Consider the following 27325-nt stretch of genomic DNA (forward strand, 5'->3'; position numbering starts at 1 on the left):
TCTCTCTGCCTGCCTCTCCATCTACTTGTGATTTCTCTCTGTCAGATAAATAAATAAAATCTTAAAAAAAAAAAAAGGGGTGGGGGCGGTATAATTATTTTTAAATTTAGAGAGAATCCTATATATTAAATGTATAAATTTGAAAGCATTAATGAGCGGGAGATCGGCATAGAAAAGAAAAATTGTAAAAGCCTCATCACGAGGAGGGAGAAACCCTAAACGGACCAATAAAGACCTGCAATCTGCAAAGATTGACTGCTCAAGAAGCCACCACGCCTAGGTCTGCAAACCACCGCTCCGCTCCTCGGAATGCAGAGCCAGGATCATGCGGAGCCAGGATTTCGCAGCGCCCTGCAAGCCCAAATGTTTGCGGGAGATGCGTTTCCAGCCCCCGATGTTTCACCCTCTGAAACAGGGTTTCAACCAACTCTATTTTCACTTCATTCTGTACTTTCTAATTAAGTTCCTTCCTGCTTATCTCTTACGTCCCCGCAAGAGTCTGCGGGCCAGGCGTCCCCTGATGGGAACCAAACTACCATATGGACTGTTCTGAGCCAGAAAGACTTCGTGTGTGACTGACCCCAAGACAAGGATGGACGCGGCCTTTACTGCCCACCGGCCTGTACTCACCGACCTCTGCCCCCACATTTTCCTTACAGAAATATATTTTCAGCACTTTGTAGCCCACCTTTGAGATGCTACTCCCCCTCACTGCAGTAAATTCGTTTCTTCGCTCACCACCCCTCCTCTCTCCGCCAATGGCTGAACCTGGTCTGTTTGGGACCCCCCCCCCCCCCCCCCCGCCCCCCAAGGTGTTCTTGCATTCCTGCGGCCTGGTTACAGATTCACTCCCTATCCCACATCTTCCTCTTGATGAGCAGAAGGCATGCTGAGGACAGGACACAAGCTCATACCCTGCCCCCAGCAGGCTACCCACCCTCCCCGACACTCCAGGCTGCCCTAAAACTAAGGAAAGGGAAAAACAAATGGTTAACTGATAAAGATCACAGTCCTTTATAGGACAGGGGTCTTGTCGATCAGTTTACCACTGTCCTAGAGATTTACAAGACAAAAGCATCCTGTTACTAACAGCCTAATATCCAGAGACCCAAAGACTCAATTTCCTGGAGCCCTAACATCACCCTCTCCTCCGTGGCAATGTGGGAAACAAAGGCAAAAGGGAATGTAAATAAAATTAAATTTCCTCATTACCCATAGCCCCACTGACAAACACTAGAGGCAGGCACAGTCTAATACTCCTCGGGAAACTCCCAACTGTCTCAACACCAATGCTTTCCTAGAGGGAAAAGCAACCTTAGTTTGACAATAGCAAGGCCTGCAGTATCCCGAGTCTTCTTTAGCATATGGAAGTCCTTTTGGACACCTCCCTTTGTCCTCCCCCCCCCCCCCACATAAGTTTCAAGCCACTCCGCACAGCCCCAGTGCTGCAGCTCTTTCAGCCTACCTGACCTATCCCATGAAAAATCACCTTTTTTGCACCAAAGTCGTCTCAAGAATTCTTCCGTGGCCGTTAGCTCCAGGCCTCACCAACTACGCTACTCAAAACCACATCACACCCACTTGGGGTCCAGGGAGTCCCACACAGCCAAGTGGATATTAAGCCTCCTTTGATGATTCAAGTCACCCAAAACATGAAAGCCTTCCAACCTCTTGTTGCTTTATTGTACTTAGTTAAGGAAAGCTGGTCTTGAGGGAGGAGGACGGTTTCTAGCTCTTTGCTGGCTAGCCTGAATTCAGAAAATTAAACACTTTTTTCTCCCACAGATATATGTAATCAATTAGCCCATCTCAATACTCCTCCCTGAGATGCACCATTAACTTGAAGGATGTGTTCCATAAATTAGATGGGCTCTAATAAATTACAGCTCCATGTTTTTTAAGAAAATGGATTTGAAGTACACATAAACTAAATCCTTTTGTCAAAAAATACTGCGTTGGCAAAGGTATAATGAAATAAGCAACATTCACGTGTCGCCAACTGTTCTGAGTGTTCTGGGTTAAACGGTAGCTACTGAAAGAATTACAAGTATAATTTCCATTTGATAAGTCTTGGTAAAGGCTTTTTGGGGGGAACATTTTGAGGCTGGGAAATTTAATATGATTGGGTAGCATCTTTTTGAAAGTCAGGTGATTTTCATTTGTTTTAAACAAAAATAAAGGAACAAAAAATAATTTTTGACAATAGATCAATGTGACTTGGGGCATATAACTTGGAAGGGATTCAAAAGCTTGACAACGTTACTAAAACAAAACTATCCATTTCTATTTCCTGTTTATATGAACCAGAGTTCTCTATTAAAAAAAAAAAACCAGTTGTGGGAAAATTGGACAGCCACATGCAGAAAAATGAAATTGGACCATTTCCTTACACCACACACGAAAATAGACTCAAAATGGATGAAGGACCTCAATGTGAGAAAGGAATCCATCAAAATCCTTGAGGAGAACACAGGCAGTAACCTCTTCGACCTCAGCCACAGCAACATCTTCCTAGGAACATCGCCAAAGGCAAGGGAAGCAAGGACAAAAATGAACTATTGGGATTTTATCAAGATCAAAAGCTTTTGCACAGCAAAGGAAACAGTTAACAAAACCAAAAGACAACTGACAGAATGGGAGAAGATATTTGCAAAGGACATATCAGATAAGGGCTAGTACCCAAAATCTATAAAGAGCTTATCAAACTCAACACCAAAGAACAAATAATCCAATCAAGAAATGGGAAGAGGACATTTCTGTGAAGAAGACATCTAGATGGACAACAGACACATGAAAAAGTGCTCAACATCACTCCGCATCAGGGATACAAACGAAGTGTTTGTAAAGATACAAATATAGTGATCCAAAGGGGCATGTGCACCCGAATGTTTATAGCAGCAATGTCCACAATAGCCAAACTATGGAAAGAACCTAGATGTCCACCAACAGATGAATGGATAAAGATGTGTGTATATACACAATGGAATACTATGCAGCCATCAAAAGAAATGAAATCTTGCCATTTGCAACAACGTGGATGGAATTAGAGGGTATCATGCTTAGCGAAATAAGTCAAGCAGAGAAAGACAACTATCATATGATCTCCCTGATATGAGGAAGTGGAGATGCAACATGGGGGGTTACTCCTTAAAAAAGTTTATAAGGGGGTAGGAGAAGAATAAATGAAACAAGATGGGATTGGGAGAGAGACAAACCATAAGTGACTCTTAATCTCACAAAACAAACTGAGGGTTGCTGGGGGGAGGGGGGTCGGGAGAAGGAGGGTGGGGTTATGGACATTGGGGAGGGTATTGTGCTATGGTGAGTGCTGTGAAGTGTGTAAACCTGATGATTCACATACCTGTACCCCGGGGGATAAAAATATATGTTTATAAAAAATAAAAAATTAAAAAGAAAAAAAAAACCAAAAAATGGGAATAAAATTGATGCTGAGTCCCATCATATTTTATCTGTGAATCATATATGTTCATCTCTGCATATATGCTAATGAAACAACCAAAGCAGCCCATTAAGAGAAACAATAACAAGAAAAGTTTATAGTATTTATGTATAAAAGTTATATCCTTATGTCAACTTTGTATTTCTTATTTTAATGATAATTCATTCCACAAGAAAACTTTTATAAGAGAGAACTTTAGTTACAAAAAAAGTTTATTGAATTTTACTTTTTTTTTTAAGGAGTAAAAGGGAAAATGTAGAGTTTTCAGGGGCTCCTGGCCGGCTCAGTTGGTAGAGCATGTGACTGGATCTTGGGCTTGGTTTGAGTTGCACGCTGGGTGTAGAGATTACACAAAAGAAAAATCTTTTTTAAAAAAAAGTAAAGTTTTCAGGGGCACCTGGCTGGCTCAGTGGGTTAAAGCCTCTGCCTTCAGCTCAGGTCATGATCCCAGGGTCCTGGGATGGAGCTCCACATGGAGCCCCGCAACGGGCTCTCTGCTTGGCGGGGAGCCTGCTTCCCTTCCTCTCTCTCTCTGCCTGCCTCTCTGCGTACTTGTGATCTCTGTCTGTCAAATAAATAAAATCTTAAAAAAAAAAGTAAAGTTTTCAAGTAACTTATTTATATTTAAGATGGATGGTAGTACTTATCAAATCATTTAGGTATTTATATACCACTTAAAAAATGATGTAATGCTTTTATTTTAAAAAGCTATTATTTACAGTATACCAGAAAACAAACTTTAAAATTATGATGAAGAATTTTATATGTTAACCTTAAAAGCTGATGACTTCTTGTAGGGGGTTATGTGAGCAAAAAACATGAAGACTAGTGTTTTAGGTCACCAGAAGTAGGTGGCAGTGGCTTCTGTTGATGTAGGAAAGACATTGGGGTTCAGAGCCAATGGCCAGGAAAGAATTCCTGATCCATCTTTCATGCAAAATGGTGGTTTTATTAAAACATGGGAACAGGACCCATGGGCACTGGGGTTTTCTACACTTTTAAGTTGGGAGGGGATTAGGGATAGTGTAAGTTTGTAAGGAATTTTATTTTATTTATTTATTTATTTATTTATTTTTTTAAAAGATTTTATTTATTTATTTGAAAGACGGAGATCACAAGTAGGCAGAGAGGCAAGCAGAGAGAGAGAGAGAGGGAAGCAGGCTTCCTGCGGAGCAGGGAGCCCGATGCGGGGCTCGATCCCAGGACCCTGAGATCATGACCCGAGCCAAAGGCAGCAGCCCAAACCACTGAGCCACCCAGGCGCCCCTGTAAGGAATTTTAGAAGCAAGGTTTCCAGGACCTTGAGTGGGCTAGCTGTTTTTGGGAAAAGGTCATTTATTACCATCTAATAAAACCTTAGTCATGAGACCCTTCAGATGTATATCATGGGCTATATGCTTGGGGGGATGATTGCCAACATGTATCTTGGGTGGGGGTGGGGAGCGGGTGGACATAAACGAAGCTTCCAAAGGAATTTTTGTATTATAAAGTAGACTTACAGGACAGGGGGTTGGGTTAAGACGGTCTTTTGTCCTTAGCAGAGTATCAACATTGAGACAGCAGAGTTCCTAGAAGAACGTCACTGGGCCTGTTTCAAGGACTTGTCTATGGGCTTCAGGTAGGAAGGAAATTTAATTTTTCTTTGTTCCCCACATCACTATCACCGTTCCTGGGTACATGGCTGTGTTCTGCAGTCATCCCACACATCCCTCTGCTCCACGACTCACCTGTTCCCATCCATGCTCAATTTAGAGAGCTATGGAATGGATCTTTGAGCCATTCCATCTCTCAAGTTTACTGGCTTTGTGACTTTGGCCAAGCTATTCACCTCTCTAAGCTTCATTAATAATAGTTCAGCATGGGGCACCTAGGTGACATAGTCATTAAGCGTCTGCCTTCGGCTTAGGTCAAGATCCCGGGGTCGTGGGATTGAGTCCCGCATCAGGCTCCCTGATCAGCGGGGAACCTGCTTCTCCCTCTCCTCCCCACTTGCGCTCTCTCTCACATCTCTCTCTCAAATAAACAAGATCTAAAAAAAAAAAAAAAGCCCAGCACATCAGAACACACACAGGACAGCACCAAGTTCTATACTTCCTAAATTGCCAAACAAATGGTCTATCCAGGGATCTCAATCTTGACTGTTGTGCAGGGGCCAGGCCTGGAACAGAAATGAGGGCTATTGTGGGAAGATGAGCTGGAGGGTACCAGGGCCCTATGAATATCCAGGGAGCAACCCTGCTAAGTATCACCCTCTGGTGAGAGGAATGCTGGTCAACAGTGTCCAATGCAGAGTTTTCAGAAGCTGGACGTCTGGATTTCTATGTAAAGCCTGCTCACTAGCTAAAAATAAATAAATAAATAAAATAAAATTGCTTTTTTTTTTTAATGTTATTTTTTAAAAAGATTTTATTTATTTGTCAGATAGAGAGAGAGTATGCTGAGCAAGGGGAGCAGCAGGCAGAGGGAGAAGCAGGCTCTCCGAGGAGCAGGAAGCCTGATGCGGGTCTCGATCCCAGGACCCTGGGATCATGACCTGAGCCAAAAGCAGACACTTAGCCATCTGAGCTGCCTAGGTGTCCCAAAATTTGCTTTAATGCTTTTACACTGTGCAGCATCTACAACGACCAGGAGCATCTTGGTGGCTCAGTTGATTGACCTGCTGCCTTCGGTTCGGGTCATGATCCTGAAGTCCCGGTATCAAGTCCTGAGTTGGGCTCCCAGCTCCACAGGGAGTCTGCTTCTTCCTCTGACCTTCTCCCCTCTCATGTTCACTCTTTCTCTCTCGCAAATAAATTAATAAAGTCTTTAAAAGAAGAAAATTATATAAGATGCAATGACCAGACACAAGCAGCTCACAGCTTGTTGTCACCTCTATATATAGAGGTACAGAGAGTGAGTACACACAGGATGGGGAGTGGGCCATAGGGTTTTTTTTTGTTGTTGTTGTTGGGTTCTCAATTATAGAGGAGTAAGGAGATTCTTGATAAATCTGAGTTTTAGTTTTGAGTAGCCTTTTGGTGTCTTGAAGGGTCTTACAATACAATATTCTCCTCTGTGGACAAGGAGGAAAACTTTAACACTTTCCTGTCAGGAATTTTCACTTAGCATCTCAGGGGCTAACGTGAGTTCAGCAACATAACTGGGAAAACATTACTGTGGTTCATTGTGAAACGAGCTGCACCGGCTGTGGAGGGCCACTTGGACACATGGAGAATAAAGTTTCCCATGGAAGAACAGAGAAAGGCGTAACACATACCCCCTGTCTGATGGGAAGGAAATATATATCTGAATAATTCTAAAATGGGAGAATGCCCTTGGGACGCCTGGGTGGCTCAGTCGTTAAGCATCTGCCTCCAGCTCAGGTCCTGATCCTCCTGGGATTGAGCCCTGCATCGGGCTCCCTTCTCGGTGGGAAGCCCGCTTCTCGCTCTCCCAATCCCCTTGCTTGTGTTCCCTCTCTCACTATATCTCTATCAAATAAATAAAATCTTAAAACAAAACAAAAACCAACGAAGATAACAAGGATAATGTGTACAGCACCTCTGAGTACCCAGGTGACCACCTGGATCAAAGCCTGCACTGATGCATAGCAGGAAGCCAGTGCTGCTACCACCCAGGGTTATTCTGAAGGTTAAATAAATTAATGCAGGCACAGATCTAAGACTAATACCTGGCATCTAGTAAGTCAGCAAATATTTATTATTAATTATTCTGTGCTGGTGCTATTTTAGGCACTAGCATGGCATTTTTCAGTGAACAGCTCACATTATTTGCTTGCTACACAATCTCGGAGGCCTCTACTTCACCCTATGCCTTGACTTTCGGGACTTGCCGCCCATGGCTGGTTCTCAAACACCCACAGGTGTGTGCAAAGGCAGTGAACCAGTGGAAACTAGAATCCCGTGTGAACAGGCTGCCTCACTGCCTGCTAGTCCTACTTGCCACGGCCAGAATCTCAAAACAAGTCCGTGTGTAAACCTTTCTCCACTCACTACTCCACCTTCACCACCGAAATTCTCACAATTCACAATGCTGTGTCAGCGAGGACTTCTAGGCAGCAAAGACACCAGTGGGAGGGAATCAAGAAACCTCAAAGACACATTATGGTTCTTAGCACTACAGTCTTCCATCACCTCTGCCACACAGCACTCTATGAAGACGGAACGGAATTTTTTATTTTTATTTTTTTAAAAAGACGTTATTTATTTGACACACACACACACAGAGACTTCGAGAGAGGTAATACAAGGAGAAGTGGGAGAGGGTGAACCAGGCTTCCCGCGGAGCAGGGAGTCTGATGCAGGGCTGGATCCCAGAAGACTGGGATCATGACCTGAGCCCAAAGGCAGGCAGAAGATTAAGGACTGAGCCACCCAGGCTCCCTGGAATTTTAAATTTTAACATTTGAACATCACATGCGTGTCGTGGCTACTCTATTGGTGAGCACAGCTCTCAATAACTGGCTTTACAGGGCTTTCCAAATCACACTCTTAATATCATCATTTAGTATTTCCATTATTTCCATTCTTCTAACATGCCGAAACTCTATTCCGGGTAACAAGGGCTGAAAAGAACTAGAAGAGCTCACGGGTGAATCAAAACACTACTGCACAGCCTGAGAAACGCGGTGACCGGCGCGCCTCACCAAAAGACTTGGCAGCTCCGCTCGCCTGGAACCACCGCCTCCTGACTTCCACCTCCGAGCTTGCACTCCTGGGTGGGCGGGGACAGCCCAGGCGCGAGCCGACCTGGCATCTGGAGATTCGCGGCAGACAGCGTAACTGCATTCAGTTCTTGAGGGCTTTAAACTCCTACCCTTACTTCAAGTCCCCCACTGGGAGTCAGGACATTGTCTGGGGCACCCAATTACAAGGGTCGGCTAGGGGAACCGCCCCAATCTCAGCCCGTGCAAACCCGCGCATTTACCCTGACTCGGCTTGCACGGCCGGACGTAAAGCGCACGAGTACGGACGCGTGCTAACAGGTTGGTTCTGAGCAACTCGTCTGACAGGCTGCGAAGGTTCGATGCACTCGCCAGTCGGGCTCCCACAGCCAAACGGCCACCTGTCCCGCGGACGCGCGCGGGGCGTGCCCGGCCGCAGCCTACCTGCGCGCGCCGAGCCGTCCGTGCCGCTGTCCGCGCCGCCTAGCCCCGCGGCTGCGCGCAGCGCGCTCCCGCAACTCGCCGACAGGTTGCCGGTGGCCTTTCGCGCCAGGGTCAGGATGGGCGCCGACCAGCCCTCCGGCCCGGTCCGCGGCTTCGCTGCGCTGCGCAGTTCGCCAGGGCTAGGCAGCTGGCTCCGGTCCACGATCTCGAACTCTTCTCCCGGCTCCGGTCCCGGCTCCCGCCCCGCCGGGCAGCCGTCTTCCCCGTCGGCCATGTTGGCCGCGTCACGTGGCCGCGACGGGCGGAGGACTCGGCGCGGGCGGGCGCGCAGGCGGGCGCGCGGGTGGGCGGTGGGTTCGGCGTGGGCGGGAAGAGATTTTTTTTTTTTCCTGTTCGCGAAGTTCTCCCTTCCTCTTCACCACTCTATACCCTCCTTTCTTTAGCCTCCAAAAGGTTCAGGAAAGTCATAACAACAAATTGTAACATAAGACACACCCATATTCCCACCAGTAGGGAAGACTCGTGTCCAGAAAATTACTCTTGGGCTTGCCCCCTTCCCCCCACCGGGGTTGCCCGCAGCCTGGCTTGGAACACAGCCCCCTCGGCTTTAGTTTCGGCGTGACTCAATTTCCTCTTTTTGATTTAATTTCATGATGTGCTTTTTCTACTTCGCCTCTTTCCGGCAGCACGCTTCGGAGCAAGCCCTAGAAGGGCGGCTAAGGGAACTGGGACAGGCGAGGCAGAAATCAGGATTTTTAAAAAAATTTTAATTAGTTTATTTTTTATTTCAAGATTTTATTTAGTTATTTGACAGAGATCACAAGTAGGCAGAGAAGCAGTTGGGGGGGGGGGCAGACTCCCCGCTGAGCAGAGAGCCAGACATGGGGCTGGATCCCAAGACCCTGAGATCAAAACAAACAAACCAACCAAAAAACAAACAAACAAAAAAACCCCTACAGACACGACAGGTTGGCAGGACTGGGAATCAGAAGGTCCGGATTCTATGAATTAGTTAAATGGGGATAATAAGGGAACCTACTTCATGATGAAGTTAGATTTTGCAGGAAGGAGCGCATGGCAGACGTTAGCAACGTGAGGACTGTTACGTCGCCATGGGTCGTTTCCACCCGGCAGGGTCCACTTTGCAGGCAAGCACTGCCCGTCTGTTTCCTCACTTGGAAAAGAACGGAATCTGACTAACTGGAAGCTCACATTTCATTTGCATTGGACACTTCCGTTGCAAAGTGCCACGCAGGGTCCTCATCGAACTAGGAGAACTGTTGTTTGGCTCCCAGAGTGTTTAAATCTTTTTTTTAAGATTTTATTTATTTATTTGACAGACAGAGGTCACAAGTAGGCAGAGAGGCAGGCAGAGAGAGAGAGGAAGCAGGCTTTCCTCTAAGCAGAGAGCCGGATGCGGGGCTCGATTCCAGGACCCCAGGATCAGGACCTGAGCCAAAGGCAAAGGCTTTAACCCACTGAGCCAACCAGGTGCCCCCATAGCGTTCAAATCTTAAAAAAAAAAAAATTGTTGCAGACATTTAGAAATCGGAAGATTTGGTATGAAAATCTGGATTTTGGCCCTCTTGAAAGAGTGGAAGCTTTGGCAACTCAGAGTCTATTCTGTGGTGTCAACAAATTGGTGAAGTGGGCAATGGCGGTCCCTTTAGAAGCTCCCTGGTTCTCCAGGCATTTTTGGTCCAGCTGTCTCCACTCCATTCCCTGTTTATGTACCGTGTGGTCCTTGAAGGCCAGCTGTTTTCTATGGGGAGAGTGGGGTGCAGAGGTAGTAGGGGAGCTGTGGGATGGTGTTTGAGCTGTCACCGTGATGGAGGGGTTTGCTGCCAGTCTCTACTGAAATGCAGTGAGCAGGGGAGTTAGATGCCCTGAAATTACCAAGCAGCAGACCCAGATCTTTCATGACTTTTCAGTGCCAGTGGACATTCTTGTAGGTGAAGAGCTCATTTATAATGGCCAGAGCCTGGATCATATTCCACTTTGCATAGAAATATAAACTCCTTTTAGAAAAATAGTTTAAAAAAATTTTATTAATTTATTTGAGAGAGAGAGAACACAATGGGGAAGGGGCAGAGGGAGAGGGAAAAGTAGCTCCATGTTGAGCAGGGAGCCCGAGGTGGGGCTCTATCTATCCTAAGACCCCAGGATTATGACCTGAGCCAAATGCAGACGCTGACCCGACTGAGCCACCCAGGTGCCCCAGAAAAATAGTTTTAACATTATATCAGACTAGGTTTTGCTGCAGTAACAAAGAACCTCCCAAATCTCAGTGGTTTAATTTATTGGAAGTTTGCTTCTCATCGTCCTCCTCTTGGGGACCCAGGCCATCGCAAGTTCTATCATTTGGAGCAGAATTTTGCATCACCACTAAGTGCCACAACCCTGATGTGACGATGTTCATTTATATACATTTCTTTCTTTCTTTCTTTTTTAATATTGTATTTATTTATTTGTCAGAGAGAGAGAGAACACAAGCGGTGGGTGCAGTTGCAGCGGGCAGAGGAGGAAGCAGGCTCCCTGCTGAGCAGAAAGCCTGATGTGGGATTCGATCCCAGGACCTGGAGATCATGACCTGAGCCAAAGGCAGATGCTTAACCGAATGAGCCATCTAGGCCTCCCCACTTACATACTTTTCACTGGCCAGAGTAAGTACCTGCTCCTTTAACTTAACTTCGAGAGAGTTCAAAAGTTCAATCCTACCAGTGTCTGGAAAGGAGAGCAGGGAATACTGGTGAGCAAAATGACTACCGTAAATGTACTCTGAACCTCCCAGAATGCAGTGACAATGGTTTGTTCAGAACCGAAGAGCTATTATGCATTTCGATTCGCCTACAATATTGTTGCTTTTGGTATTAAGACAATACCTGTGCTGTTTGTCACAGTCATGGGGATTTTAGGTACAAGTGTCTGGCTACCTTATTTCTTTTAGTGTTAGTGGTGACTTATTTACATATTGAAATGCATTTTAGAGACTTATTTCTCCTTTATATGATAGTTAATTTTTTGAACTTTTGGGTGTTTGATAGGTTTATTATCTATGAACAGCTTTCACAGTAGACAGTGTGGCATTATAAAATATGTATTTTCTAAACGGTGTGATGGGCCTAATTGGGTAGGCGACTGAGTTTGCATGTAACTATGTCAAGTCTAGCAACAGACATGACAGTTCTGAATTCTTTCTAATTTTACTGTATATGAGGTCAACTTTGGAGAAAACTTGGTAAGAAAGATCTGTGATTTGGAGCACTCTTGTGTATACTTATTTTCTGTACAAATAGTAGAATTTAAAAGACACCTTACCGTGTTTGTCATTTTCTATAACTTTTCATGTGCTTGAAATATGCCATAATAATTAGGAAGTCCCACCCCCAAATATGTAGTCCAATCCTCCCTCCCTGTATTCTCCCCTCCTCCCCTACATCCTCCCTGTCCTTCTCTCCAATCTTCTTCGGACCCACTTTTCTTTTTCCTTTTAAAGATTTCATTTATTCATTTGACAGAGAGAGAGAGAGCATGAGCGGGGGAGTGTCAGGCAGAGGGAGAAGCAGGCTCCCCAGTGAGCAGGGAGCTCAGTGTGGGGCTCCATCTCAAAACCCTGGGATCATGACCTGAGCCGAAGGCAGATGCTTAACCGACTGAACCACCCAGGCACCCCCGGACCCGTTTTTCTTTTATTTTCTTCTCTTTTTTTAATGTTATTTTTTTTTAAAAAAGATTTTATTTATTTATTTGACAGAAAGAGATCACAAGTAGGCAGAGAGGCAAGCGGGGGTGGGGGGGGGTGGGGAAGCAGGCTTCCTGCTGAGCAGAGAGCCCAATGCTGGACTTGATCCCAGGACTCTGAGACCATGACCTGAGTTGAAGGCAGAGGCTTTACCCACTGAGCCACCCAGGCGCCCCCGGACCTTTTCTATGCCTTGAGTTTCACCTGCTTGTTGCTTCCTCCTGAGTGTGATTCTACCCTCTGCCCATTGCCTGCACATTCTCCTTTCTAATCATAAAAAGGTTTCTCACTACATTTCTCAGACTCGGTCTCTGACTTCTGGCCCTGCCTTTTGCCTGATCGCTGCCCCTGCCTGTGTGACCTCTCGCCTCATTTTGCAGACACTCTCCAGGACAGCTTGTGTCTTGGGACTTTTCCTTCCTCCCTTCTGTTCTAGACACTTTAGCTTGAGAACTTCCAAAGACCCAGCACTGATCCTTTCATCTTCCTGCTTGCAGCTCTCTCCTTGCTTCCCGTTACAGGAGACTTTGTCTCATCTGCACGTCATACTTGCTGATGGCTCATTCTCTCCTTGATGTGCACTTTAAATTGAGTTGGGCAGTATCCCAGATGGGTTTGGTGATTTGCCTGATCCCAGAACAGTATCCAGAGAGGTGGAATCTCAAGGTTTCGTTGGTTTTATATGTTGGCCCAACAGCTGAGAGTCCCTGTATCTCCCATGCACACGTTTCACACTTTGGCATTTCAGAATCTTTAGTATCTGGACATAGTTGGTACTCTGCTTCCAGGAATGGCCAGTTAAAGCCAAATCACTCGGGATACTAGGGTGGCTCAGTCGGTTAAGCATCTGCCTTGGGCTCAGGTCATGATCTCAGGGTCCTGGGATCGAGCCCCGCATTGGACTCCCTGCTTAGCGGGAACCTGTTTCTCCCTCTCTCTCTGCCCGCCGCTCCCCCTGCTTGTGCTCTCTCTCTCCTTCTCTGACAAATAAATACATAAACTCTTAAAAAAAAAAAAAAAGCCAGATCACTCTTCTGAATGATGAGACATGAAGCACACAACATTCTGTAAGGTTGCACCTCCTAAACTTTTTTTTTTTTTTTTGCATACTGACCCGCCTAGAACATGGTAATGATTACTGTATTACACAGCTTTCTGAATGGACAGAAGTAACACTTGGGGAACTTGGCTTCCTCAGACTTTATTAGGTCACCCCAGGGCCAAGAGCATCAGTATCTCTGCACAGCTAATAGTCAAGTAGCCTCACTAGTCAAGAAACTCTGCTCTGGTTTAAGGGAAGTTGAACCCCCCCCCCCCCCCTGCTTTCCAGGCAGGAATATCCTGAAGGCTTTTAAATTTCTGCCAGACTGAAACAACTAAGTAACAAATATCAATGTTTGGCTCCACCTTGTGGTCCAAAGTGGACTTGCGTTTCTAACCGTCCAGGATTTGACAATTTCCTTCCCTCCATCCATCCTCCCATCCATCCATATCCCTTCATATCCATTCTCTCACCCATATAGCCATCACAGCCTACAAGGTCCTGTGTGATCTGACCCCTGCCAATCTTTCTTACCCTATGTCATATCATCTTCTGTAGATTTCTTTCTTTCTTTAAAGATTTTAAAATTTATTTGACAGAGAGAGAGAGCACACAAGCAGGGGGAGTGGCCGGCAGAGGCAGAGGGAGAAGCAGACGGGAGCCAGATGTGGGACTTGATCCCTAGATGCGGGGATCATGACTAGAGCCGGAGGCAGCCACCTAACCGACTGAGCTACCCAGGCAAATCTGTAGATTTGTTAAGTCCCACATGATTTCTTTCTGTTTCTTAAACACACCACATGTATTCTTTTCATATATTTCCCCCTCTTTGCTTGGAATGATTTTCTCCTAGTCTTAGACCAATCAACTTTTCCCCCCCCCAGATATTTATTTATTTGACAGACAGTGGGAGAGAGAGGGAGAACAAGCAGAGGGGAGCAGCAGGCAGAGGCAGAGGGAGAAACAGGCTCCCCCCCACCGCCCCTGAGCAGGGAGCTAGACACTGGACCCTATCCCAAGACCTGGGGATCATGACCTGAGCTGAAAGCAGATGCTTAACCTACTAAGCCGCCCAGGCGCCCTCTGATGGACTTTTTTTTTTTTATATCAACATCTTTCACATTCAAGTTCAATTCAAATTTCCAAAGACACGGTTCCTAACTGCTCTAAAATATGCACCCCTCCCAGCCTCCCGTCCTTGGTCACTTCACCCGGTTTAATTTCCTCCATGGTTCTTACCAGTTCCTGACATTTTCCAGTTCCAGTTTTGTTTAGTATGGTTGCCTCCCCATTCCTGGAATGGAGCTCAGAGGGAAACTTGTCCCTGTGGGTCACCGTTGTATTCTCAGGGCTCAGATCTGCACCCGCGTGTCAGTGACTTTAAACAACAGAGGTTTACTAAGTTTATTTCGTGATCACACCGCACAGCTACCTTCATTGCCAGAGTCCCCCCCCCCCCCTTTCTCCCCACTTAGAGACTGAGCCAGCAGAGCCCCCATCCTGTGGAACTTCTTTATCATCCCAGCAGAGGGAAGGGACAAGGGGAATAGTGATTGCTGCTCCTACAGGCTTCCTCTTGGAAGTCACCCAGACTCTTCTGCTCACATTTTGTTGACCAGAGTGGACATGTGGCCATGCCTCACTGCACGGGGGTGGGACATGCAGCCCTACCATGTGCCTAGGAGAAGAATCAGAACTGCTTTAAGCTCTAATAATCCAACAGCTGGGTTATCGTGAAGTTGGGGCGTTATTTGCCATTTCTTTTGAAAATTGATCACAACGGCCCGGTTCTTCATATATTAAAGAGGCCTGGGTCCTGGTTGTTTGGCTAACATGTCATTCAGTCCTCAAAGCCTTTGGTGTCCTGATTGGGGTAAGAGCCCACGGGCAGGTTGGCTGTGAGGCCAGGAGTCCAGAGATTCATTTATTTGTCAGAGAGAGAGAGGGCACAAGCAAGGGGAGAAGTAGACTCCTTGCCAAGCAAGGAGCCCAACACGACACTCCATCCCAGGACCCCAGGGTCATAACCTGAGCTGAAGGCAGACACTTAACCAACTGAGCCACCCAGGCACCCACTTTTATGTCCTTTAGAAGAGTGTTGAAGTCTCTCCACAGTGGCCGTGTACAAACGGGTTAATCTATAAATAATTTTTATATTTGCATATATGTTTGCCATTGTGTCTGGTATCTTATTTAATTTAAATTAATTTCATGTTGGTTCATGCTAGTGTGCACCAATGTCATTAATTTGGTTGTTTTCACAGGAAATACATCATGTGTATTTAGATTTCTTAAATTTACAGTTGAAAAAGTAAATCCGCATCCCCGAGTTGTTTCAAACATCTGGAAAAATTTTCAAGTAAATACACCCATAAATTGCATACTTAGGATTCCGTTTATAATGACATCCTGGAAAAGGCAAAGCTCTGGGGACAGAGAATAGATCGTTTGCTGACAGGGGTGAGGGGTGGTGGGAAGATTTGGCTAAAAAGGAGAGGTAGGAGGCACAGTTGTGGAGCTAGAGAACTATTTATTTTTTTTTAAAGATTTTATTTATTTATTTGACAGAGAGAGATCATAAGTAAGCAGAAAGGCAGGCAGAGGAAGCAGGCCCCCTGCGGAGTGAAGATTCCCGATGTGGGGATTAAGGCAGAGGCTTTAACCCACTGAGCCACCCAGGTGCCCCTAGAGAACTATTTTATGTCCCAAACATGATGTCGGTTACACAGTCTAATGCGTATTACCAAAACTCACAAAACTGCACACCAAAAGTAGTGAATTATAACTTACTTCATGACTGAAGAGGTTTAGGAAGTACTGAACTGAACAGCATCAAAAAACTTTCCCAGCAGAGCATGGGTGGGTCAGGTCAAGATCCTGGGGTCCTTAGATAAAGCTCATTGTCCCTGCTCAGTGGGGAGCCTGCTTCTACTTCTCTTTCTGCCCCTCCCCCCACTTGTTTTTTTTTTTTTTTCCTCTCTCCCTCTCTCTGTGTCAGAGAAATAAATAAAATCTTAAAAAATTTTTTTCCCAGTAGTGGAAATCAGTATTGATTATTCAGTTAAACTTAGAATTAATGAAGGTAAACTAAAAATAAAAATTTGCTTTCCCAGTCCTGTTGACCACATTTCAAGGGCTGCTAGCCGCTGAGGGCTGGTGGATACTGGGTGCAGTTCAAGAGGACGGCTCCTATAAGAGAACTAATTCTTGCTTGAAAGTCTGGAAGGATTCACATGTACAATAACTGGACCAGGGCCAGGCTTTTTTCTTTTTGTCTAGTCTTGGGTGGGAGGGAGATCTTTGACCACCATTTCAATGAAGACACAGTTATTAATCTAGTCAAATTATCTTTCCTTCTTGTTCAATTTTGGTCTTTTAAGTTTTGTCTGTGAATGTCTCATTTTGTTTAGGTTTAAAAGTTATTAGCATTTTATAATTTATGAGTGTCTTTCATCTTTACTAGTCTTTCCTAGTATGTTTTTAAAATTTTTTTAATTTTTTATTAACACATAATGTATTATGAGCCCCAGGGGTACAGGTCTGTGAATCGCCAGGTTTGCACCCTTCACAGCACTCACCATAGCACATACCCTCCCCAATGTCCATATCCTATTATTATGTTTTTCTCTGTAATTCTCTTTGTTATGTTTCCCTTTCTCATTTCCTTGGTTTTGGTATGTTGTTCTTCTTCCAGTTTTTTTTTTTTTTTAGTTGAATGCTTATTTCATTTATTTTTAATTATTTCTCATTTCTCAATAAGTGTCTGTAGAGATACACATTTTCTTTCAAGTACTGTTAGTTGCACCCACAAATTTTGACATCTCTTCGGTTCAGTTTTAAATATTTCGTAATTTGCTTTCTACTAAGTTATTTAGCAATACATTATTTACTTTCTAAACTTTCTTAGTTTCTCTCCCTCCATCCACCTCCCTCCCCTGGTCCTTTTCTTTTCTTTCTTCTTCTTTTTAAACTATTTTATTTATTTATCGCAGAGAGAGAGAGAGAGAGAGAGCACAAGCAGGGGGAGCGACAGACAGAGGGTAAAGGAGAAGCAGGCTTCCTGCCGAGCAGGGAGACTGATGCGAGGCTCGATCCCAGGACCCTGGGATCATGACCTGAGCCAAAGGCAGATGCTTAGCCAACTGAGCCACCCAGGTGCCCAGGAACCTTTTGTAATTTTAAGTAGGTGTTCAGGGTAGGCTTCTTGGGAAAGTGAGATTTAAGAAAATAAGGTGAGGGATGACATTTTCAGAACCTGGAGAAGGAATGTTCTAGAACAAAGGTCCTCAGAAAGGAGCATGCCCTACGTGTTGGATGAAGAGCAAGGAAGCTGGTGTGACTGGCCCAGAGTGAGTGTGGGGATTCTGACAACTAACAGATATAGACCCTGTAGGGTCTTGAAGATACAGTAAAGACTTTGGTTTTACTCTACCTAAAATGGGAGGCTGTTATAGGGTTTCAGGAATGAAGAATGACTTGATTTGACCTGGTTGTAAAAGGCTCTTTTTCACGAAGCTGCTAGGACGAGATTGTGCAGCTATAGAGTGTGCAGAAATAGATAGGAAAGGTAGAGGCAGGAGCCCTCCTAGGAGGAGAGCTATACTAATAGCTGGGGTCAGGTTGGAGAAAGTGGAAATTGGTCCCTCCGGACAACGGTGGTCTGGTAGAGTTGCCACCAGCCAAAATGAGAAATGCTATGGGGGTAAAATCAAGAATTTGGTTTTGGATCCATTACGTGTGAGATGTTTCACACCTCAGATGGAGTGTTGAGTAAGTAGTTGTGTATTTGAGCCTGGAGTCTAGGGGACAATTTGGCTGGACCTATAAACCTGCGCATTATGAGCATACCCATGGTATCGAAAGCTGTAATACTGGATAAGGTGACTGTATTGGTCAGGAATGGTTAGGGTTCTGTCTCGGTAACAAATAGCCCCCAAATCCCAGTGGCCAGACACATGAAAGCCTATTGCTCAATCATAGGAAGCCTGACGCCAGTCTGGGCTCATGTCCAGGACATCTGTCTTTCATAGAGTGACTCAGGGATCAGGCTGCTTTGGTGTTTTGGTCCCACATGCCAACAAGAAGATTTCTCCATGCTGCTGCAGCAGGAGAAAAGACAGCTGGAGAGTAATGCGGCAGGCAGGCTTTGCTGGGAAGTGACCTGTGTCTTTTGCTCATGGCTCATCAGCAAGAGTCAATCCCATATTGTCTTCCCCTTGCCGGGAAGGGCTGGGAGGAGCTCTGGATGAGCGGTTCCCAGGGGAAAAGAAAGTCATGGAGAAGAGGAGGAGCCAGCAAAGGATCCAAGGAAGGAATGTTTTGGTAGGCAGAAGGAGGACCATGAAATAGTATGAACCCAAAGAGGAAAATGTTACAAGGAGAAAAGAGTGGCCAAGATGGGGCAGTGGGTGGTGACTGAGGACTGGCCATGGGATCTAGGTGAAAATGATCTATAACCTTGGGAAGAGCAATTAGTCAGCTCTGTGTGCAAAAAGTCTGGCTGAAGTGAGGTAAAGAGAGATGGTGAGTGGGGAGGAATGAGAGATGAGTATAAACCAGAAATGGGGTGGATACTGGCAGGGGGAAGTAGGTTTTCTTTCTTTCTTTCTTCTTCTTCTTTTAAAGATTTTATTTATTTTAGAGAGAGTGAAAGCGATCTCAGAGGGAGACGGATCACAGAGGCAGAGGGAGAGGCTGACTCACTGTTGAGCAGAGAACCTGATGCGGGGCTTGATCTAGGACCCCGAGATCACCACCCCAGCTGAAGGCAGACGCCCAACCCACTGAGCCACCCAGGAGCCCCACCAAGAGTGTTCTCATTTGTTCTTCTGGGATGGGAGAGATAACACCCTTTTTATATGCTGTTGAAGAAAATCTTACAGAGTGAGAACCGATGATGTAGGAGAGAGGGAAAGAGTTGTCGAGCTGAGTCTTGAAGAGGAGAGGAGGGACCCACTGGGGATGTCCAGTAGCAGGTGGGAAGTAGAGAAGGTAGACCAGATTATGGGGGAGGGTGGAGGAAGTGGGAAACGGTCTTCTGCACATGGGGTAGTGGACAGAAGAGGGAAGCATGGTGTGGGCTGGGCAGGAAGTGCCTCTGGATGCTCATCAGGCTCACGGTCAGGGACAGAAGTAAGGCCCATGAGGTCCTTGTGGCTTGTGATTTTCCCAGCCCCCTTCTGCGGGAGAGTTGGATTTTACCCAGTTGGGGTTTCAGCAAGAGAGTTCAAAGAAGCAAGGGGGCGAGAATGTAAGGCATGTGCCCGGGATGATAATGGGGATAATGTTAGCTCTTGTTTTTTTTTTTTAATTAATTTTTTGGGAAGATTTTATTTATTTATTTGACAGAGAGAGACACAGCAAGAGAGGGAACACAAGCAGGGGGAGTGGGAGAGGGAGAAGTAGGCCTCCCACCGAGCAGGAAGCCCGATGCGGGGCCTGATTCCAGGACCCCGGGATGGTAACCTGAGCCGAAGACATACGCCTAATGACTGAGCCACCCAGGCACCCCAGCTCTTGTTTTTGACCTTTTGGATCATGAGTTATGTTACTAGCAACATCCAATTATTTTTTTTTTTTTTTACCACCTCTACTGAATTTTATAACCTGACTGTATGCTTGTGTCTATGATGTATAGATGGGTGTGTATAAAATATATAACTGTAATAAAAATAAATACAAATTGACTATAAATATAAAAATATGTAAAAGTGTATAAGTAAATGAAAAAGTTAAAATTGTAATAAAAATTTAGAAAGTAATTTTAATCTTTTTTTTAGAGATTTTATTTGAGAGAGAGGGAGAGAGCGCGCTTGCGCGTGTGCCTGAGTTGGGGGAGGGGCAGACGGAGAAGAAGAAACAGACACCCCCACCCCCACACAGAGTAAGGAGCCCACCACCCAGAGATCACGACCTGAGTTAAAGGCAGATGTTTAACTGACTGAGCCACCCAGGCACCTCTGTAGTGAGAACTCTTATGGAGAGTCAAGAACATAGTACCAAGAAACAATAAGAAAAAACAACGATTTTGGGATGTAGTTGTTTCACGTTTATATCTAATCTGTCTCTAATCTACATGTGTATGTCTGTATGTTTATCTACCCGATCATACCCATCTACATTGGTACATCTATCTCATTCAGGGTTCTCATCACAACTGCTTCTCTCAATGCTATCTTTTGGTTCTTCTCTGAAGTCGGCCCCTCCAGGAGCATGTGTCCCCCTCCCTCAAGGCACAGGATCCTTCACACCAGTGTGGTCCCAGGCTTTCTCAGGGCTCTTCCTGGGCCCAGCCAAGGGAGGACCCTGAGATCTTAGACTCAGGGAGGATAAAAATCCAGCAAGTTTCTAAATGGCTTTTAGGAGCTCACAGCCAAGGGAACATTAGTTTGAAAATCAAGATCTTTTTGACTTGGGTTTGACTCTTGAGGGGCAGATCCTGAAGGACTCTATGTAAATGTTTGTTTGTTTGTTTCTTTTTTTTTCTTTGAAGATTTTATTTATTTGAGAGAGAGAGAAAGAAAGAGAGAATGAACGGGAGTTGGAGGGAGAGGGGCAGAGGCAGAGGGAGGAATAGATCCCCCATTGAGCAGGGAGCCCGATGTGGGACTCCATCCTAGGACCCTGAGACCATGACCTGAGCTGAAGGCAGACGCTTAACCGACTGAGCTACCTAGGCGCTCCTGTCTAAGACTTTTTCTGCATGAGGAACAGAGTGGGGAGGAATGGCGGTTGATGTAGGAGCTGGGAGATGGGCTCGCTGGCTGGAGAACCCCCAGGGCTGGGCTATGGATGTGTTGAGAAGGGCCCTTGGCCTGGAGAGCAGGTGGGCCAGAAGGTCGAAGGACCCCAGGGGCTGCGAAGGGGAGAGCAGCAGCGTGTCCCTGGATCTCTCTCTCTTGAGAACCTCAGAACTCCTCACAGTGTTGACAAAAGCATGCGGAGAGTATCCCCTTCCAGCAGGTGGTCGTGGCTGGGGGTGGGCTGGATTTCAGTGAATGCTGGTGGGCACAGGTGCAGGAGACTAGGAGCAGACTGGGAGCGACATCCCTCTCCCAGAATCCTGGCTCCACCCAAGGAAAAGGGTGAGGATGGGGTAGGATGATGCCGCCCTAAGTGCTGAGTGACCCTGAATGGAGCTTAGTGTTCCTGGGAAGGACTAGATTAAGCTTACAGGAATTGGAATTAGAAGTTAAAATTGAGTGTTGAAAAACAGTTGCATTTCGTGCACGTGCCTTTTCAGATTGAGAACGTGTATGTGTTTGGTCTATACTTGAACGTGAAAATGTCTTGCACGTGGTTGGGCGTCTCGTTGGTGCCCCGTAGGTGACAGTCCATGTCTTTCCAAATCTGCATGTAGCCTAAGCATATGCACACACACCAAGTGTAATGGAGCAGAGTGGATGTTTTATTATTTTTATTCAGAAATCTGTCTGCCTTTTAACATATTGTTTGATCATACCATACTGAGGATTTTTCTAAACTAGAGGCAATCTCAGTACAGGTGATTGAATGCCATGGTGATCAGAAGACCCGAGTCGGAGGGTTGGGCCCACCACTTACGGCTTGTGGAACCTCAGGCCTTCTGCATCTCCAAAAGTCACCCAGACACGTGCACACTCAATGTTAGTAACCATAGTTGCAATAATCAGAGGTGATCACGAGGGGGCACCATGACACTTTTGTTCAGATATTTTTCAGGCTGTTTTTCCAAAGCTGTGATTACACTCTATACTAGCAGTTCTCAAAGTGTGGCCAAAACTATTTTCATAACAACACGACGATGTCATTTGCCTTTTTCATTCTTTCTCCCTTGAGAGTACAGTGGAATTTTCCGGAGACCACATTCCCTGTGACATTGTAGCAGGTTGAAGGATGGAGCGGATCTGAGAATCCAGCGGTCTCACTAAAGCTGGGCATTAAAGAGATTCGCAAGTGCTAGCAGAATGCCACCTTCCTCACTCCGGTGTCCAAAGACACCATTATTTTTCACGGAAAGGCTACTTATGTTAACATGCAGTGGGTTTTTTAACTGCCATTTAAAAATAAATAATTGGGAATCACCTCTGTTTTAATATCTAATACAGTTAGGACTGATAGTTGTAACTCACATAAATAGAAGATTTTTAGGGGATTTGCAATCCTTTTTCAAGAGGCAAATGTGTATGTGTACGAGTGTATGCCTCCAGAATGTCTATGTAAATAGATGTACTAGACTATATGAAGCAAAATGTTTGACCATCGTGGTTCTATATGTGATCATGTGTCCACAGATACATTTCAATGTTTTTATTTATTTACTTATCTTTATTTATTTTTAAAGATTTCATTTATTTATTTGACAGAGAGAGATAGCAAGAGAGGGAACACAAGCAGAAGGAACAGTAGAGGGAGAAGTAGGCTCCCTGCTCTGCAGAGCAGGGAGCCCCTTTTGGGACTCAATCCCAGGACCCAGGGACCCTGGCCGAAAGCAGACACTTAACGACTAAGCCATCCAGTCGCCCTATTTACTTATTTTTTTTTTTTTAAGATTTTATTTATTTATTTGACAGAGAGAGATCACAAGTAGGCAGAGAGGCAGGCAGAGAGAGAGAGAGGAGGAAACAGGCTCCCTGCTGAGCAGAGAGCCCGATGCGGGACTCGATCCCAGGACCCTGAGATCATGACCTGAGCCGAAGGCAGCGGCTTAACCCACTGAGCCACCCAGGCGCCCGTATTTACTTATTTTTAAATTAAGTATTATTTGTTTATTTATCAGAGAGAGTGAGAGCATGAGCATGGGGGAGGGGCAGAGGGAGAAGGAGAAGCAGACTTCCTGCTGAGCAAGGAGCCCCATGTGGGGCTCAATCCTGGGACCCTGAGTTTGTGACTTGAGCTGAAGGCAGATGCTTCACCAACTGAGCCACCCAGGTGCCCCACATTTCAATATTTTTAAATTATAAAGTTATAAAGAACCAACAGGTACTGAGAAGGGAAAAATCACTTGTGATCTTACTGCTAGATTAAAGACAGTTGCTACTGACATTTTGTCGTGTTTTTTCTCAGTTGTGTTTCTGCACCTCTTTCTCCGCTGCTGATGCCTTCTGAATACAAGCGTGGAGTCCCAGGTTGGACCAGCCTGCGGGTCCGAATGCGGTCTTGTGCAGTCTGTATGTGAACTGGGCCACTGTAAGGTACCACGCATTCACCTGCTGGAGTTGCAGCCCAGGCTCCTGCGGCGGGGTTGCCTCTTTCTACTATCCTTTCCAGGGCTTTCCAGGAACTCTACCTGAGTAATCCCAGTTGCCTCTGTGTTGTTACCTTGAGGGCTCTGGCTAAGGTATGTGTCCAGGTGCCCCTCCCCACCATGCGGCAGCCCTCAGTCCTCCCTCCTTGGTCCCTTCTCGCCTCCCTGGGGTATGGAGGGCACCTCTCGTCCCCCTCTCATGCCCTGACCTCTGCTCGCCCTGCCTTCCTGGGTCAAGGCCTCTGTCCCCACCTGCCACCCTACTGACGCTATTTTTAAGCTCTGTGTGGGTCCCCATGGTGTCCACCGCTTTAACACCTGTGGCACGGCCAGTTCTGTTGCAGTGACCCAAGACCTCCGTGTGCATCTCTCTTTTGTGAGAGCGCTGAGGAAGCTTTCGTGGTCCACATTCAGCTCTCAGAATGGACCGTGGAGTTGCATAAGACCCTTGGCGAGCCAAGGTGGGAAGGGAATCCTTGCATAGGGCACCCAGTGTGGGGGCTCTCTGCCCTGCCTCCCCAGGGTCTCCTCCTCCAGGAGGAGCCTCCCAGGTGGGTTTGGGCCAGCCTCCTGCTGCTTTGGTGTCCAGTTGATGCCTCACTGTCCCTGCTGCTCACCTGCCTTCCTTGGCCTCCATCCCCACCATCTGGCGGACAGGTTTGACTGTGTTCGTGCGCCCAGCTGAAGTTCTTCCCCAGGGTGTGGGTGGGCCCTCAGAAAATCTAGAGATGTAGCTAGATCCCACGCTCCAAGAAGAACATTCCAGAATGTCTGTGAGAGCACAGAGCTTGGTCTGCTCAGAGCCCACTGGGTCTTGGGGTTGCCCAGCTCCACAGATTGGCTTATCTGCCCCTCAGCTTAGCTGGACACTGTATCCAATTCCACTGATAGGCATTTTATTTTTTATTTTTTTACTTTTTTTATTTTTAAAGATTTTATTTATTTATTTGACAGACAGAGATCACAAGCAGGCAGAGAGGCAGGCAGAGAGAGAGGAAGAGAAGCAGGCTTCCTGCTCAGCAGAGAGCCTGATGCGGGGCTTGATCCCAGGACCCTGGGATCATGACCTGAGCCGAAGGCAGAGGCTTAACCCACTGAGCCACCCAGGCACCCCGATAGGCATTTAAAAATTGAGGAACAGGGGTTCTTCGGTGGCTTAGTCAGTTAAGCCTCTGACTGTGGCTCAGGTCATGATCCCGGGGTTCTGTGATTGAGTCCCATATCAGGTTCCTTGCTCCTCTCTTCCACTCCCCTCCCTGCTCTCTCTCTTTCTTTCTGTCAAATACATAAATAAAATCTTTTAAAAAATTGAGGTACAGTTCAGCGAAATGCACTGATCTTCAGTGTAGGGTTCAATGATTTTTGACAAATACTTATGTATCTGATACATACACCACGATCTAGATACAGAACATTGTCATCACCGCCAGAAAATTCTATCCTTTCTCTTTCCACTCTATCTGCTCTCCCTTCCCAAGAAACCACTATGCAGAGTTCTCTTCCGGAATATTAAGGTGTGTGTGTGTGTTTTCTTTCTGGTTTTCAACTTCATATTAACATATCTTAAATTATGTACTCTTTTGAATCTGGCTTCTTTGGCTAAAAAACACTTTTTGGAGGTTCTTCCTTGGTTTTGTGCTTATCAGTAAACCATTCCTTTTTAAATTGTTGAGCAGTTATTGTATCAGCTAGCTATCACCACAGTTTTGCTGGCTAACAAATCATCCCCAACTGTCAATAACATACAATTATGACTATTTATTTCCTACTTGTGTGTTTGTAGGTTGGCCGGTGTGGCTCTGCTCCATGCTGGGGTAGGACAGGATCCTCATGTCTTTCATTCTTGTCTGAGGATTGGCAGGGACATGCTCGTCACTGGGTGATGGCAGGGAACTGGGAGAGGGCACCCTTGACCACACAAACACATTTCAGATTTTTGCTTGTATTGTATCTGCTCTATTGGCTGGGTCAAGGGGTGAGAAAGTACATCCTACCCCACAGTGAGGGTGTGGCAAGGATGTGGGTGTAGGGAGGATTGAAGAGTCAGGACCAGTAATTCAGACTCCTACTTCTGCTTTCCATTGTTATAAATTAAAAAGAGGATTCTTTTTCCCTCTTTTTAAAAAAATGAGGTATAATTGACATATCACATTATATCAATTCCAAGTCTATAACATAATCATTTGATATTTGCATACACTGCAAAATAATCAACATGGTGAGTCTGTTAACACCGTTCACCACACATTGTTACAGTTTTCCTCTTATGATGAGAACTTTTAAGAAAAGAAAAAAAAAAGGAAATTTACTCTCTTAGCAACTTTCAAATACATGATACGGTATTATTAACTAGAGTCACATGACGCTGTACCTTACATCCCAGAACTTACTTATTTTATTTTATTTTTTTTTAAAAGATTTTATTTATTTATTTGAGAGAGAATGAGAGAGAGCACGAGAGGGGAGAGGGTCAGAGGGTCAGAGGGAGCAGCAGACTCCCCGATGAGCAGAGAGCCCAACGCTCTCTCCTGGGACTCCAGGATCATAACCTGAGCCAAACGCAGTCACTTAACCAACTGAGCCACCCAGATATCCCAGAACTTACTTATTTTATAACTACAAGTTTGTATCTTTGGACCGCCTTCAACCATTTGGCTAACTGCCCCTGCCCCACCTTCCCTGCCTCTGACAACCACCAGTCTGTTCTCTGTATCTACAGACTCAATTTTAATTTTTTTTTCATTTGTAGATTCCACATATAAGTGAGATCATATGGCATTTATCTTTCTCTGCCGGACTTATTTCATTTAGTGTATGCCCTCAAGGTCCTCCCATGTTGTCCCAAATGACAGGGTTTCATTCTTTCTTTATGGCTGAGTAATATTTCAGTGTGTCTCTCTATAACCACTTTTTCTTTAGCCATTCATTCACTGGTTGTTTCCATATCTTGTTTGTTGTAGATCATGTGCAATGAACACAGGAGGGTACCTATGTCTTTGCAAATCAGTGTTTTTCTTTTCTTCAGATAAGTCCCCCAAAACGTAATTGCTGGATCATATGGTATTTCTATTTCTAAATTTTTGAGGAGTCTCCAAACTGTTTTGCACAGTGGCAGTGCCAATTTACATTCCCCCCGACAGTGCACGAGGGTTCTCTTTTTTCTACCTTCTCACCAACACTTGTTATTTCTTGTCTCAAAGAAATTTCTTTTTTTTTAAAAAAAGATTTTATTTATTTATTTATTTGACAAAGAGAGATCACAAGTAGGCAGAGAGGCAGGCAGAGAGAGAGAGTAAGGGAAGCAGGCTCCCCGCTGAGCAGAGAGCCTGACTCGGGACTTGATCCCAGGACCACGTGATCCGAGACCACGACCTGAGCCAAAGGCAGCGAGCGGCTCAACCCACTGAGCCACCCAGGCGCCCCTCAAAGAAATTTCTTTTTCTTTTTTTTAAGATTTATTTATTTATTTGACAGACAGAGATCACAAGTAGGCAGAGAGGCAGACAGAGAGAGAGGAGGAAGCAGGCTCCCCACTGAGCAGAGAGCCGGATGCGGGCTCGATCCCAGGACCCTGGGATCATGACCTGAGCCGAAAGCAGAGGCTTTAACCCACTGAGCCACCCAGGTGCCCCTCAAAGAAATTTCTTGATTGGATTTGAATGGATGAAAGAGATTGCTGTTTAACTCAATATGTTGACATACGAGGAATTCTTATTTTTCATGTTGCATCAACTCAATAGTCTTTTTAA

General features: G+C 45.5%; 1 protein-coding gene and 2 long non-coding RNA genes across 5 annotated transcripts in view; 2 read left to right on the top strand and 1 right to left on the bottom strand.

Annotated features, from left to right (window-relative positions):
- RUFY1 (RUN and FYVE domain containing 1) overlaps positions 1–9204 on the bottom strand; it is a 68317-nt gene extending 59113 nt beyond the window's left edge. For all 3 annotated transcript variants that reach the window (XM_082723566.1, XM_082723567.1, XM_082723565.1), the window contains exon 1: positions 8568–9204. In XM_082723566.1, the coding sequence (XP_082579692.1) occupies positions 8568–8841 (274 nt within the window). In that variant the 5' untranslated portion in view covers positions 8842–9204. The remainder of the gene's footprint in view (positions 1–8567) is intronic.
- On the top strand, positions 3299–5506 carry LOC309861132. The gene is made up of 2 exons (XR_014309777.1): positions 3299–4493; positions 4721–5506. It is a non-coding gene; the product is annotated as an uncharacterized lncRNA (long non-coding RNA).
- Positions 7636–19288, top strand: LOC309861131. The gene is made up of 3 exons (XR_014309776.1): positions 7636–8448; positions 11043–11230; positions 18993–19288. It is a non-coding gene; the product is annotated as an uncharacterized lncRNA (long non-coding RNA).
- The last annotated feature ends 8037 nt before the right edge of the window (positions 19289–27325 follow it).

Source organism: Mustela nivalis (genome assembly GCF_964662115.1).
Source record: "Mustela nivalis genome assembly, chromosome: 3".
NCBI classification, from domain to species: domain Eukaryota; kingdom Metazoa; phylum Chordata; class Mammalia; order Carnivora; family Mustelidae; genus Mustela; species Mustela nivalis.